This window comes from Martes martes (assembly GCF_963455335.1).
Source record: "Martes martes genome assembly, chromosome: 14".
Classification (NCBI taxonomy): Eukaryota; Metazoa; Chordata; class Mammalia; order Carnivora; family Mustelidae; genus Martes; species Martes martes.
The window spans coordinates 6,396,916-6,410,820 of record NC_137902.1 but is presented as its reverse complement, the minus strand read 5'-3'; the positions used below and the strand labels follow the sequence as shown (position 1 = coordinate 6,410,820).

The 13,905-nt window shown below is 44.3% G+C and overlaps 1 protein-coding gene across 1 annotated transcript; it reads right to left on the bottom strand.

Annotated features, from left to right (window-relative positions):
* Positions 1–1,762: 1,762 nt before the first annotated feature.
* TEX36 (testis expressed 36) lies at positions 1,763–12,046 on the bottom strand (the record flags this gene model as incomplete). Its single annotated transcript, XM_080823639.1, has 4 exons — positions 1,763–2,059; positions 6,391–6,471; positions 7,317–7,448; positions 11,996–12,046. 4 exons carry the CDS (start codon positions 12,044–12,046, stop codon positions 1,763–1,765), a joined length of 561 nt encoding a protein of 186 aa, XP_080679765.1.
* Between the last annotated feature and the right edge of the window lie 1,859 nt (positions 12,047–13,905).

The following is a 13,905-nucleotide window of genomic DNA, read 5'->3' as shown; positions in this document are numbered from 1 at the left end:
TTTTTTTTGGAAATTTATTATTACAAGTTTAGCCAGGTGTCAAATACTAGATTCCCACACAGAAGTCAATAGCTTTTGTACACATCAGTCAAAATCAACCTAACAGTGTAACTTCAAAAAAAATTCAAAATAGCCACAGAAGTTCAAAATATGCGGGAATGAACATAGAAAAGAAACATGTCAGAACCATGTGAAGAAAACTCTAAAACTTTACAAAAGATCATAAAACAAGATTTGAATAAATGGCAAGATTCACTGTTGCATAAGGATATCAATTCTCCTATAAACTATTTTCTAATTTGGGGAGATTTCTATCAAATTACCAGTGGATTTACTTGACAAGCTTATTCTAAAATTCATCTTTAGGAAAAGTATCCAAATACAGATAAGAAAGTGTTGGTATTGAGTGCTGGTGACACTGGTAAGTTTATAGGAGTGCGATAAAAAGGACCATGGAGTGGGAAAAGACAATCCACCAATAATCAGAGAAATGCAAAATAAGAAAACAAGTAACATGTTTTTGTCCTTACATATCCCTAAATATCTAAAAGTTAATTTGAGGGGCACCGAGGTGGCTCAGTCGGTTAAACATCCGACTCTTGACTTCAGCTCAGGTCATGATCTCAGGGTTGTGAGATCAAGCCCTGCGTTTGGTCCCTGTGCTGGGCATGGAGCCTGCTTAAGATTCTCTCTCTCCCTCCACCAATCCCCAGCCCATCGTTCTCTCCCTTTCTCTAAATAAATAAATAAATAAATAAAAGGTGATTTGAGGAGGGACAAACTGAAATGCACAGACACCATTGGTAGGAGGCCGATCACTTTACTCTAAGGTAATTTAGGAGTATTTATTAAAACTTCAACTGTGCATCTCATCCAATCTAGCACTAACGGGGTAACTTCTCAGATTTTACTCCTGAGGAGCATACAAACATGCACTCAAAGAGACTGATCAAAATGTTCTTGTGGCGCCGGGTCAGACAGCAAAAATGTAGAAGCAATTCAAATGCTCACTAGGAAGATAACGTCTAAACACATGGTGCATCCGTTTCAGGGAATGCAGTGCAGTCGTTTGAAAACCAAACCAGTCTATTCATATTGACACAGTAAGAACTCCTAGGATACGTTGCTAGATATCAAAGGACGTTAGATATCAAAGGACACCATGGGCTGTGGAACAGTTTATGTTCAAAATTTATATGGAGTGATACGTATGTATACGATTCTAAGCGCACAGAATAAAAACAAAAGGTTAACTTACTTCTGGGGACAGGACAAAGATTGCAGATGTGATGAAATCAAGGGGAACTCCTGGTACCTCTGTGTTGTTAGAACTTTCAGCATGAAAATGTGATCCTATATCAATTACAGAATTTTTTAAACTCCCCCCCCCAAAGGTAATGTGGCAATTTTAAAGTTCATTTTAATACATTTTTCGCTTAAAGCACTTTTCATTGCAAGTGTATATATCTTCACATATCTTTATTTTTATAAGAACTTGAATGTTTTTCAACCTTACTAAAAAAACAGAAATATGTTAAAGTGGGGAGTGGTAACATAACGTGTAGCTTTTCTGGTTTCTCAATATAAAGACTTTCATCTCTGTGTTATCACAGCAAGAATATTTCACCTCTGCATTAAGACATGTACAATCTCTAATCTCTAATTTAAACAAATCCTATGTCAACTAGTAGGGCTGAACCAGAAAACAAATGTTCAGCGCGATACCAATATTACAAAACTCATCCATAACCTTCTGGAAGGATTAGGGCTCCAGTGAAGAACCAACCCTTTTGTCAATAGCAAACTTTACTTTTGGAGTCTTTTTCAAAAACTCTGTATAGCTTTTCCGAGGAATAAATTTAAAAGACTTCCATATCTCATTATAATGTCTTGGGAAGCGTCTGAAAATTGGGAGCACCACAACTTCTCGATAGACATATGATATTTGGTGATTTGAAAAGCCATCAAGACAAGACGGAACATAGTCACACGCCCAGAGATTGAAATTTCTTGAAACATGTTGCCTTTTCTCTGGGGAGATCTTCCTCCGTCCCAGGCCCTGGGAAAGAATTATAAAAAGATTAGGAGAAAAATATTCAAGGTCACAAAGTTCTGGGGTCTTCAGCGAAACCAGTTATATGGCATCCTAGACTTAATGCACAGTATGGCAACCACTACAAGAGGTATATCCTTTACCTACTTGCTAAGTGTCGCACATCAACACTCAGAGTACGCTGGAGGCATTTTGTTAATGATTCTTGCAGTCTTCCACTTCCACCAAAGAGACTGGTCTTCCAGAGACACGGAAGGGGGAGCCAGAGAGACCACAGCTGGAAACAGCCTATTAGTCAGCCTGGGCCCCCCGGGCACCCTGGGCAGGTTCTCTGCACCCAGGTGGCTCTTCGGTGAATCTGCCGCTGGCGGCAACCCAGCATTCAAAGGGATAGACGGTTCTCTCTCTAAGAAGTCTGCAGAAGCTGGATTTTTTTCCCCGAGAAGGAAGCAACACCTTTGGGGATCTGCCCACAGCCTTCCTCATTAACACTCGGGACCTCACACATGAACCTGAGAACAGCTCTGTACTCAGAATTGGGCTTTAGATCTGATCATGATTAGGAGACAACACTATGCTTAGACAAAAGACGAGGAGAAAAGACACATTAGATTACCCAGACTTTACATTACAGAGCATCCTGGACTCACAATGGAGCAATATCCTATAATTCCATGGTAAACAGAAAAAAATTGCAAGTTAGGGACTGTCTGTAGCAAAGCGAGTTTGTCTTTTCATAAGGACCGGTATCATTCCAAGTGGCAGCAGGTGGCAGGCCCAGTTAGGGTAATTTGAAGAGAGTTTAGTAATGGGACTATCTGTGGGCCCCCCCACTGGGACAGTGCAGAGGCTCCAGGTCCAAGGGGCTTGAGAGGGAATGTAGTCCCCACAGATGAGCCCCTGGTGCCAGGGGAGAGAGAAAGGGGGAGACTGGCTCTGGAGGCACAGACAGAAGGTGTTGCCCAAGCACCTTTCTAAAAATGTACCTGCAGATACTCCAGAAAAAAATTTAAAACCAGATAAAAGAGACAAAATGAATAGAGAAAGAGCTACAAAGAAAGGAACAAGTAAAGCTTATAATTAAGTCTAACTACTTACTGATAATGTGACTATGAAATATATTGAAACTTCAAGTAAGAATCCACAGAGAGAAAGGAAAGAAGGGAAGAAAGAGAGCTAGAGAGAGAAACAAATCTGGAATTGAAATCCCAGGATTTCAACTTGACTGCTTTTAACCCCAAGAGGTGCCACTTAACATGAACCCGTGAAAATGGCACCTTCATGATTGGGAAAGCACATCCTGGCCTCCAGCACAAGAACACCTAGAGAGGAAGGTGAAGGAGGTCAGTACACTGAAGAACTTGCCTTATTCTGGAGGGAAAACCTATAGGTATTAAATTTTATATTCATAGAGTAATAGTGTCAATGCATTTCTCAAACATTTATATTTAAGGGTAACCACTAGTAAACAAGAGAAGTCAGGGTGAGCAAATAAATTCAATCTAACAAAGTCAGGAGAGTGAGGGGAAAAAAAACAAGAAACAACATGCGAACATGGTAAACAGGAAACATAAAATGAAATAGCAGAAATAAAACCCAAAACACAAATTATATCAATGTGAATGGGTGAAATTTTTATACAAAGAAACAATGACTCTTGGACTTTTTTAAAACCGTGCTCTATTTTATTTATGATTTAAAAAAAAGAAAAGCAATACCAAATGACTAAAAAGTATAAGGACAAAGGAATAAACCATAATGAAAGTAATGACTATTATCAAAAAGAAAACAATAGTGGCAAAGCTAATATTGCACTCTAGAATTCATGGCTAAAAACAATAAGGTATGTAAAGAGAGATACTTCATTTTGATAAATAATAAAAGCAACCAAGAAAATAAAATTTTTATGTAGAAAGATATGGCATTAAAATATATAAGGCAAGGGGCGCTTCGGTGGCTGAGTGGGTTAAAGCCTCTGCCTTCGGCTCAGGTCATGATCCCAGGGTCCTGGAATCGAGCCCCACATCAGGCTCTCTGCTCAGCAGGGAGCCTGCTTCTCCCTCTCTCTCTCTGCCTGCCTCTCTGCCTACTTGTGATCTGTCTGTCAAATAAATAAATAAAATCTTTAAAAAAAGACTATATAAGGCAAAAAGAATTTAGAAATTCAAGAATAATCTTAGAAGGGAAAATTGACAGATAAAAACAAAAATTAAGAAAAAGCTATGAAGGATTTGAATAACAAAATTAAGACTTTAATTAATAAAATGAAGAACTTTGTAATCAACAGATGGGAAATATATGTTCTTTTTAAACACCCATGAAACACTTATTAAAATTAATCAGATATAAGATAACAAAGATATTCTTTATCATTCAGAATCCATATGCTATACAAATTCAACCCATTGAATTAGATATTAGCAACAAAAGATGATCTCAAAAAATTCTAACCATGCAGAAAATTCAAAACATTCTTCTAAATTATTTTTAGAATTAAAAATTAAATCATAGATTATTTGAAAGCAAATAACAATGAAACTTTAATTAGTAAAACTGTTGGGATGTAGCCAAAGCAATAACCTGAGGAAAAGTCATAGTTTTAATAAGTTTATTAACAAAAACACTAACAAGTATATGAACTAAGCATGCAACCAAAAAAGATTAAAAAGAACAGCAAAATAAGAATATTTTAGGAGTTGTTACACCAATAAATTTGAAAAGAAATAGATGAATTTTAGGTAAACACGTATCAGCAAAATCTACATGAGAAGAAATCAGTAGAATAGATTAATAATCAACAGAGAAATGGAAAGGGTAAAACAGTAAACAAACAAACAAACAAAAAAACTTACTCTAAAAAAAGTATTAAATCCAAATAATTTCATGGGCAAATTCTATCTAAATCTAACTTCATTAAACTGAAAGTTCACATTTTATCTAAACTATTCCTAAATGTAGAGAAAGTTGGAAAGTTTCCAGTGTTTCCTGTGAAACTAACATAGCTCTGACAAAATATTTGTGGGACAGTCCTGTTTATCACATTAACAAGATACACACTTTTACATATATGTTTGCATGTGGATTGCAAAAGTTCTCCAATTTTACCCACCAAACCATTATTGGTGACCCGTCAAGGTGGCATTATGAGGAGGAAAAGTAAGAGTGCAAGTTTTTTTCAATTGTATTTAATTCTGTACTGTTTGAAAGTTGTAAAGGAAATACGTTACTTTGACAGTTTAGAAAACCATTTTAAGCCCTCGATTTAGAAAGGCCGGCAGCATGGGTATTCTGGATCTGTATTCAACACTCTGCCAAGGGAAAATCAGAATTTTTAGGTTAAACCACTTCAGCTGAGCTTAGATACGGCAGCCTAGAAGAAAGAGTGACTTTGGGCAAGTTCTTTGGGTTCCTTATTATCAGGTTCCCCATCTCCAAATTGGGAACGATAAGAGTAATTAGCCAGAAGTGTTGCCATGACCATTAAATGAGACAGTATGAGATGCTTACATATGGTACATTTTAAATAAACGGTGGGTTTTATGTACATCATCATCATCATGGACGTTCAGATTTGGTAAGAATTCTCGGAGATCACCAGGTCCACCCCTCTACCTCAGATATACTAACCCTGCCCTGTCCAGTTTGATAACTGCCGGCCACACGTACACTTTAGATGTGGGTTTTCCAAATGGAGGGGGATTTTAAAGACTATGTTTAGGGAATGTAAACTATCTCAGAAATAGTGTTTATATCAATTACACGTTGAATCGATAATTTGGGGAGTTATTGAGTTAAATAAAATATATTATGAAAATCATATTTTCATACTACAAAATTTGCGATTACGTATGTAGCTCACGAGATTTCCACAGCACGGTGCTGTGTTCGCCACCACTAACAAGTGCTCTCAGACTCTACTCTCTCCACTGAGGGCAACTCGCCACTTCTGGGGAAGGACAGCACCAGTGATTGGGAAGTCCTCTGTATTATGTAAGCTCCCCTTCCTCCGACCTCTCCTTGTGGGGCGTGGGGCTGCCTACCAGAGACACACAGGCAACCCCTCCTTCCCAGGATAGATCTTCACAAGAGACTCATGAACGAGACAGTTTAAGAAAAGACACATTTTCAAGTAAAAGTGCATGCAAACATAGGCAGAAGGACTGTGCTTTCTGGTGCAGAAAGTTGCATGAAACTTTGAGAGGTTTGTGCATTTTTTTTAACCTGTTATGAGGCATTAATTTTGACCTGGTTCCAAATTTTGAGGAACGTCCTCTACCTTCACCGTGCCTTCCAGGGGCACTCCCAGTTGGACTAGTAACTTGGAGAGCAATACTCACCGAGTCCAGGTAGCACCCCGAGCTCTGCAGGCTGTGCCGATTGTCGTGTACAGAGAAGGGGAAGTTGTTATTTACTGCTTGCTGGAAAAGATCAAGGGAGGGGATGAAAAGACACACATCAGGACCCCAACATGCTTTCAGAACTGACACACAGCAGCATGGAAAGAAGACAGAGGAGGCGAAGGGACGTTATGTAAGAGAGAAACCCATCACTGGAAAGGAGCAAATGGCCCAGGGCAGTGAGGTCGTGGGTGTGCACACCAACTCAAGGCTTTAAAACTCGACTTTATTGGTGACCTTGTGGAAAATCATAAGAATCCTCTTTCTTTTTTTAATATTCATATATTTTATTTTATTTTTTATTAATTATTTTTATTAACATATAATGTATTAAAGAATCCTCTTTCAAAATGCCTTCTTTGGAGGCAAAGAAGGAAAAGCATATTGGTTCATGGAATTGAAAGCTGGTAAGGACCTTTGAGGCCATCAAGACCAAACTTCTTCATTTGACCAATAAGGATTCTGGTAGCCCAGAGTCCCAGCCCAAATAGGCAGTGAGAGTTAGCTAAGGGTGAGGTTCGCACCCGCTTCCCCTTTAGCCCACTCTATGCCCCTGAAGTTGCTCACAAACTGGCCGGGGAGGCAGAATGGGCTCGTTCGTGATCTGTGAGCTGTAACCAAAGGTGATGTTCCTTGTCCGCAGATGAGCCTAACCTGATTGTCTGGACCAGGAGGGAGTTCCTTCTAGAGAGTATTTGGGGTGTCACAGGGACCAGGTTTCAAGGTGGGATGCTACCTGCATTTAGGGAGCCTGGGATGACAAAGGAGTAGTTCCTTCCGAAGAAACGCCAGAAATGCCCGTGCGGCTGCCCCCGTGGAGAGCCACAGGGACGGGGGGCCCGGGCCCGCACTCTGGACTCACTCACCTTCTCCCGAACTTTGTAGATTGGCGGTAGCTTCCCCTCCACTTGCCGAGACAAACGTGGGCGGTGGGGCTCCTTGAACATAGCGCTTGTGCTGGATTCTGGTGTCTTCTGTGTAAGTCCAATCTGAGGGAACTGGAAAACCAGCGCACGCCGTGATTAAAACCAGACACAACTGTGTCTCAAAGCGAAGTATCGGGGCTTCCTCCGTGATGTGATTAAAATGCCATTTGGGTGCTTCTGGTGTGCAATGGAAATGGCATAATTTTTGTAATTTTCAAGTATTCTTTCCAAGACAAAAAACACTGGAATGGCCCCAGGTCATCTCTGCCAGCTGTTTCCAGTTACCGGGGCCACCCCTACTGCACCCGAGCCTGGAAATGCTTCCGCCCTGGTAAGGGGGGTGTGGCCTGTGAGCGCCAGCAGGGCCCCCCCCCCCAGAGGAGGTGCTCCCCAAATGGGGGCTAAGGGTTCAGCCGGCCTCCTGCAGGGGGGAGGTTGTGCTAAAACCCAGTTGAATCTCCACTGAGAAGGTAGAATGGGAGGGGTGGGAAAAGCCCATGAGGGAAAAATAGGGGATAGGATACAAAGCCTAATAATAAAGATGACTTGGGGAGGCTGCTGGTTTCTCTCCATGAACAGGGGGGCAAGAAAACAGGTCTGGGCAGTGGGAGGAGCCCCCAGAAGGGCCTCCGCCCACCCAACAGAGAGCTCTGGGCATGGGATGACCTCAGAACTGTCCTGAGCGGGGGTGAGGGGCCTGGGCCTTCCTGCAGCTCATGGATCAGTCACCCACGGTGGGTTGTTCTAGAAAGAGGGGTGACCTCGAGGAGGCAGCTGCCCTCAGCCAAGGCAGCCCGTGTCAGAAAACGGAGGAGGTCCTGGTTGGGGAAGAAGTATAATTTGGTGGTGGGATCACACACTATAGATCAAAGGTCCTGAGTTCAATCCTGGCTTCCTCTCCTGTAAGGTGAGCCTGATGCGAGACACTGAATTTTCTAAGCCCCCATCTCTTTATCTGTAAAATGGGAATAATAATATTTATTTGGCCGGGTAGCTGAGATTAAAAGGGAAAATGCCTGCGCCAGAGAGTACCCTATACCTGCTAGCAGATTCTAGCTTTGCTCACAGCTGTCGCCTCCCTGTCCCCTCCCCAAACCCCCCGCCACACCTCAGGCTCCTGCCCCCTCCTTTTTGCTGGATTACAAGGAATTTAGCCAACACTGCTGTTCTGCCTCGTTCCTTCTCGCGTCACAATCTAACTGTGTATGCAGGTGGCTTCCGTTCACTGCCTGCACTGAGTGTGTTCAGTATGTTACTGTTTCTGGAAAAAGGTGGGGACGTTACACCCTACACGTGGTGCCCTTGGTGGGCTCTCCTCACAGCAATGAGAAGCAAGGGGCTAGGTGACACACAGCCACTGAGCCATCTCTTAAACACAGTCCTGAGTGGAAAAAAGAAAACCAGAAGGAGACCTATAACCCAACACCATTTCTGTACATAAAGTATCCATGCACACAAGACAACAATAGCTGATTTACAGAACACATCCAGATGAAAAAACTCCCAGTACACGTTTTTGAATGACTACAGGAATGAGGATCAGGGCAGTGAAAAACCACACACCAGTGCCAGGCCAGCACCCACCCGGAGCCCCAACCAGCGCCCCAGCCAGGATCCTAACCAGCGCCCCGGCTCTCCGGGGGACCTGCACAAGGAGGGAGGGAGGAGGGAACCAGGAAGGAGGAAGGCTTTCTTTTCACCATCATGCTCTACTATTTAAATGTTTCTTAACTAAGTGCAGCATTACATTACTCTTTTCCACAACAAAAATAATTGTATCTGTTTCTGATTACAGTTGTAATACACACTCATGGTTTAAAAAGATTCAAACATAGAAACATAAGGAAGTCTTTCTCATACATCCCTGTGGGCGTGAACACCCGTATCTGTGTATGTATGGATGTGTGTAGAGACAGAGATAATTATGCATACACAGGGTCATATCATACGTGTGGTTTCTAAAACATCATGCACGCCGATTTATTGAAGAATAACTTTTGACTCCTCTCTCCCCCTCCTTTTGTCGCCCCGCATGACAATATCCATGGCTGAGTGCTCATGTCCACAAACTCCGACCCCTGCAGACGGGCTTTGATTGGTTTAAAAAGTTGGACCATAAGATGCGTACTGTTCTGCGGTTTTTTGCTTTCCCACTTAACAAGGTACCCTAGACATTTTCCCAAGCCAACCTATATATTTCTGACTCATTCAGTTCTATTTTGTAATGTTCTAAAACAATTCTTTTTCCAAAGTAAATAAAAAAATACAAAGAGCCTCCAGACCCATAACCTTTCCTTGCTCCCTTTCTCCGGTCTGGCTATGTCAACACTCCTGTCTGGGCGGCTATGGAAAATCAGGCGGGGGTGGGAGTCATTCTAGCATCAGGAAAGATCCCTTTCCCCAGCTAAATGACAGCTGACTTGAGTTCATTTGTATGCTGGACGTCTAAGCACTAAATCACTAGGGGAAAAAAAAAAGTCTCTAGCATTTTAATTTCACTCTTTTAAAATATATATTTAATGGTGATAACATGATAACTGTGAAATAAACCCTTCTGGTGGATATTGTAACCATGAAATATAGCTTTTTAACTAGTTGGCAGTGAAATTTTTGCTGCGTTCACTCCCACAATGACTGCAATATTAAACAGGAAGGGAAAAGTGTATGAAAAAAGCTTTTCCTGCCCGGCAACAGCCAGATTACAACCAGTAAGGTCAACTGCAAAATGACTGTCACCTTTAATGTGGCAATTACTGTCCTCCCCAGTGGGCTGCTGCTGACTCAAAGCCAACGATTTCTTGAATTTTCCCAACTGGCCTGCAAGTTACTTTGGGAAACTTCATGATCAGCACTATTCTTTTTACGCTCTGAGGTGCTGGCAACAGGGACCCACCCCAAACACTCAAGTCAGGCTTCGGGAGGCAATGCCTTTCCCCCTGAGCCCTGGCCCCGGGCACAGTCCTGGGATCACAATATCTCCCCAAACTCCCTGGCAATAAAATTGACCACGTGACCCAATGAGATCAAAGAGGAATCTGTAGGGCAGGGCTCTGGGATAGCTTTGTTTCCCCCCCATGAAGAGGGACAGAATTAACCACCAGGTGCCTTCCGTCTTTTTGTCCATTGACTTCCCCCTCATTTACCCCCCTGAGTCGAACAGTCCCACACCAAGGATGACATGACAGAAGACTGAAAGGGACCTGATGACCTCCAAGAGCATCTGTCCCAGCCCCGAACTGCCTCCTTCTGAATTTCTTGTTGCTTGAGAAATACAAACTCTTATTTGGTTCACTGTAGTCAGCTTTTTATGATTCCTGCTCAAACACAATTGTCGCTGATATTGTAGCTGATAGAAAGAGAGGAAGCTACTTAGTCTGAGAAAGTTGTATTTTTCTCTTCAAAACTGACTCCTGTTATGTAGTTCATCCTATTTCCCATTTTACTTTGGCTGCCAGGAGTCTGAGAGCCAAATCTGATGATATTTTATAAATTGCAGTCATATAAGTCCTATGGCTGGTGTATATTTCATATCTTCCCAGTCTCAGCCTTTTATTCTTAAATATATCAAGCTGATTCTGAATTTTTATTTTTTATGATTTCCTGCTTTATTGTGAATATTTTCTATATGTTACTGTAAATCTTTGAGGAATGAAGCAGGATATACAAGAAAAAATATAGGTGTATATGTATAATATTAATATACGGAATAGTTAACACGTATTGAGTGGTTACTCTTTTTGTGTGCACCATACTAAGCCCTCTCTGTGAATGGTCTCATGATCTGCGCAATAGCCCTATAACCTTGGTACACTATGCTCCCATTTAACAGACAAACAAACTGATTTAAGAGTAAGCTGTTTAGTCAAGATCACATCCAGGTGGGTAAAGTTAGTTTTTGTCGGTTTTTTTTTTTTTAAGATTTTATTTCTTTTGAGAGAGAGGGAGAAAGAAAGAGTGCACAAGCAGAGGGAGGGACTGACGGAGAAGGAGGGAGACAACCTCCAGCAGACTCTGCACTGAGCGGGGAGCCTGACTCGGACCTCGATCTCATCACCCTGAGACCATGACCTGAGCAGAAACCAAGAGTCAGACATTTAACCAACTGAGCCACCTGAGAAACCCAGAAAGTTAGTTTTTTAAAGCTTTTAGACTGAAATGTTCTGAGGTGTTTTCTATTTTTCCTTTTCTTTTTAAACAAAGAGTGTTAACTTTTCTACGTATTACAGCTCTAATGCAATCAGTAGGTAAAAAGACAAAGATCCCAGGACCCCTGGAGCTTACATTCTCGGAGTGGATATAATACAGTAGATTACATAGTATGCTGCAAGATAGATGTTATTAAAAAAAAAAAAAAGAAAAAGAAAAAGAGCACACAGCATTGACGGCTTTGTGGACACTCAGGAGAGCGCTGAGTGTTTTACACCCAAGAGTTGTTTCATGCAATCCTCCTAAGGATGCTACGAGGGTCCTATTTCACAGGTGAAGGGACTGAGGTTAGGGAAGTGATTTGTCAAGTGATGCCACGTGAAGTAGCAGTAGCGGGGTCTAGACTCAGGTCTGTGACCTTGACCACACCCACGTGGCCTGAGAAAGGCCAGAGAAGCCACCATCTTTCTCACCCATCTTCCGTCCTTATCTAAAGCTGGGTTGAAGCGTCTCCCTTTGGCCATTTTCTGCAGGAAGTGAAGGTGCCTGAGGTCGTCTCCCTGACCTCCTCACTGCCTCAGAAACTCTGTCATCTGGAAGACACTCCCCCTCCTTGCTCCTGACCTTCAGCCTCTACCAGGAGGGAGGGTCCAGGGGACCCACCGTTGCCATAGAATCAGAGCTCCCATCACAATGGGAGAGGATGGCGGGTCTTCCAAGCCCTCAGAGTGTCCTGCCAGGGTCCTTACACCTGCTGTTCCCCAAGGTGTAAGGCAGAGAGTCACCGGGTCCCAGCTGAGGAACCTCTTTAACAGGTCAGACAAGTGGGGACAAGACAGCCTGGAGAGAACAGCAGACTTTTGTCCCCTCTGAATCCTCGAACTGGTGACATTGAGTAACCATCTGTCCCAACTTGTTAGTTTCCAGAGAAGTGAGCTGAATCCAGGCAGGAGATCACCTTCTCCTCGGTGGGATTGTGACACCCAGGCCCCAGGGCTCCCTTCCTGTCCCGGCTCAGATCTCCAGCCCGAGGGCCCCTGCTGCTTGCTCACCGTAGGACACACCACTGAGGCCACGAGGAAGCAACCGTCATGAGCAATCGTGAAACACCGGGTGCTGGGCTGAGCTGAATACTTTCACGTGTTTTTGTCTTATTTACAAAGGCGCACAAGCACCTTTGGCATTTACAAATGAGGAAACAAGGGCCGTGCAGCCCACGGAGTTGGCACCGGGTGGCGGGACGGCTCCAGAGCTCACGAGCCTTCCGCAGGGCCAGCTCGCCCCCCCGGGGTGCACAGGCTGCCCCTGAGAGCTGGCCTTTCTCTCCGAGCCCAGATACCCAGACCTGCCTCTCTCCTACTCGGCAATGCGACTTCTGCCTCTCTTGCCGTCTTTCTCCTTTTCGAGATGCTCTGTCTTCATGGCTTTCTTGGCTGTTCCACGAGTTAAGAAGAGCAAACATCTAGAGGAGAATCTGTCCAGCACCTTCTCATCCCCTAATCACCAAACCGGGCATTCGCACAAGACTTGCTGTGTCGGTGACACGGGACCTCGCCCCCCGCCAGCGCCGGTGGCCTAGAGAGGTGGGCTCCCGGATGTGAGGCCCGGGGTGGCACCGTTCTCTGGCGGCCACAAGGCCAGAGTCCTGCAGTAGGGCTGGAGGAGAGAAAGACGGAGGGCAGCATCGTCCCATGCCGAGGAGCCGCTGTGCCAGCTCCAGACCGACAACCCTGGCACTCAGGGACAGGCAGGCCCCCTGGCTTTCCGCGACCTGCCGACCGTCCCTGAGGTGAGGCTCCCTCTGCGGCTCACCAGTCCGCCGGCTGTCCTCCTTGTGGCCCGGAGGTGGCATCCGGGCTCCAGGCGGCGGGGTGGGAAAAGGGCTTGTCCCAGAGCGTGGGGCTGGACCGGTCCCAGCCCCGGGTTCACGGTGCGCTCTCTCGCTGGCTCGGCACCTCCTTTCTGAGGAAGAGTCGCACCCGCCGCTGCGAAACGCTCCCGGGAAGCTCCATCCCGTGGTCACGCCTCAACTGAAGAGAGGCTGCCACCTAGGCTTTGTCCCGGTGGGGTCTTCTTCCAGCTGACGCTCCGTCACCAGGAAAGAGACAGAACAAGCTCCTAGGACAAGCAAAGGCCTCGGCCACCCGGATGGGTGTGAAATGCTCTGCTCTGGCGTCTGAACGGCCCTGACTTCCAGCAAGGTCAGGCGGGAGGCACGTGCTGACCACTCCTCAGCACGGCGGGGACAGAGGCAGTAGACGCCATGAAAGCACTTGGTAGACTGGAAAATACTTTGCAGAAATAAGGAGGGACCTATGTGAAAAGCCCGTCGGTTTTGATTAAGTATTTTCCTATCCGCTAGTCATTGCTGCACATGACTCTC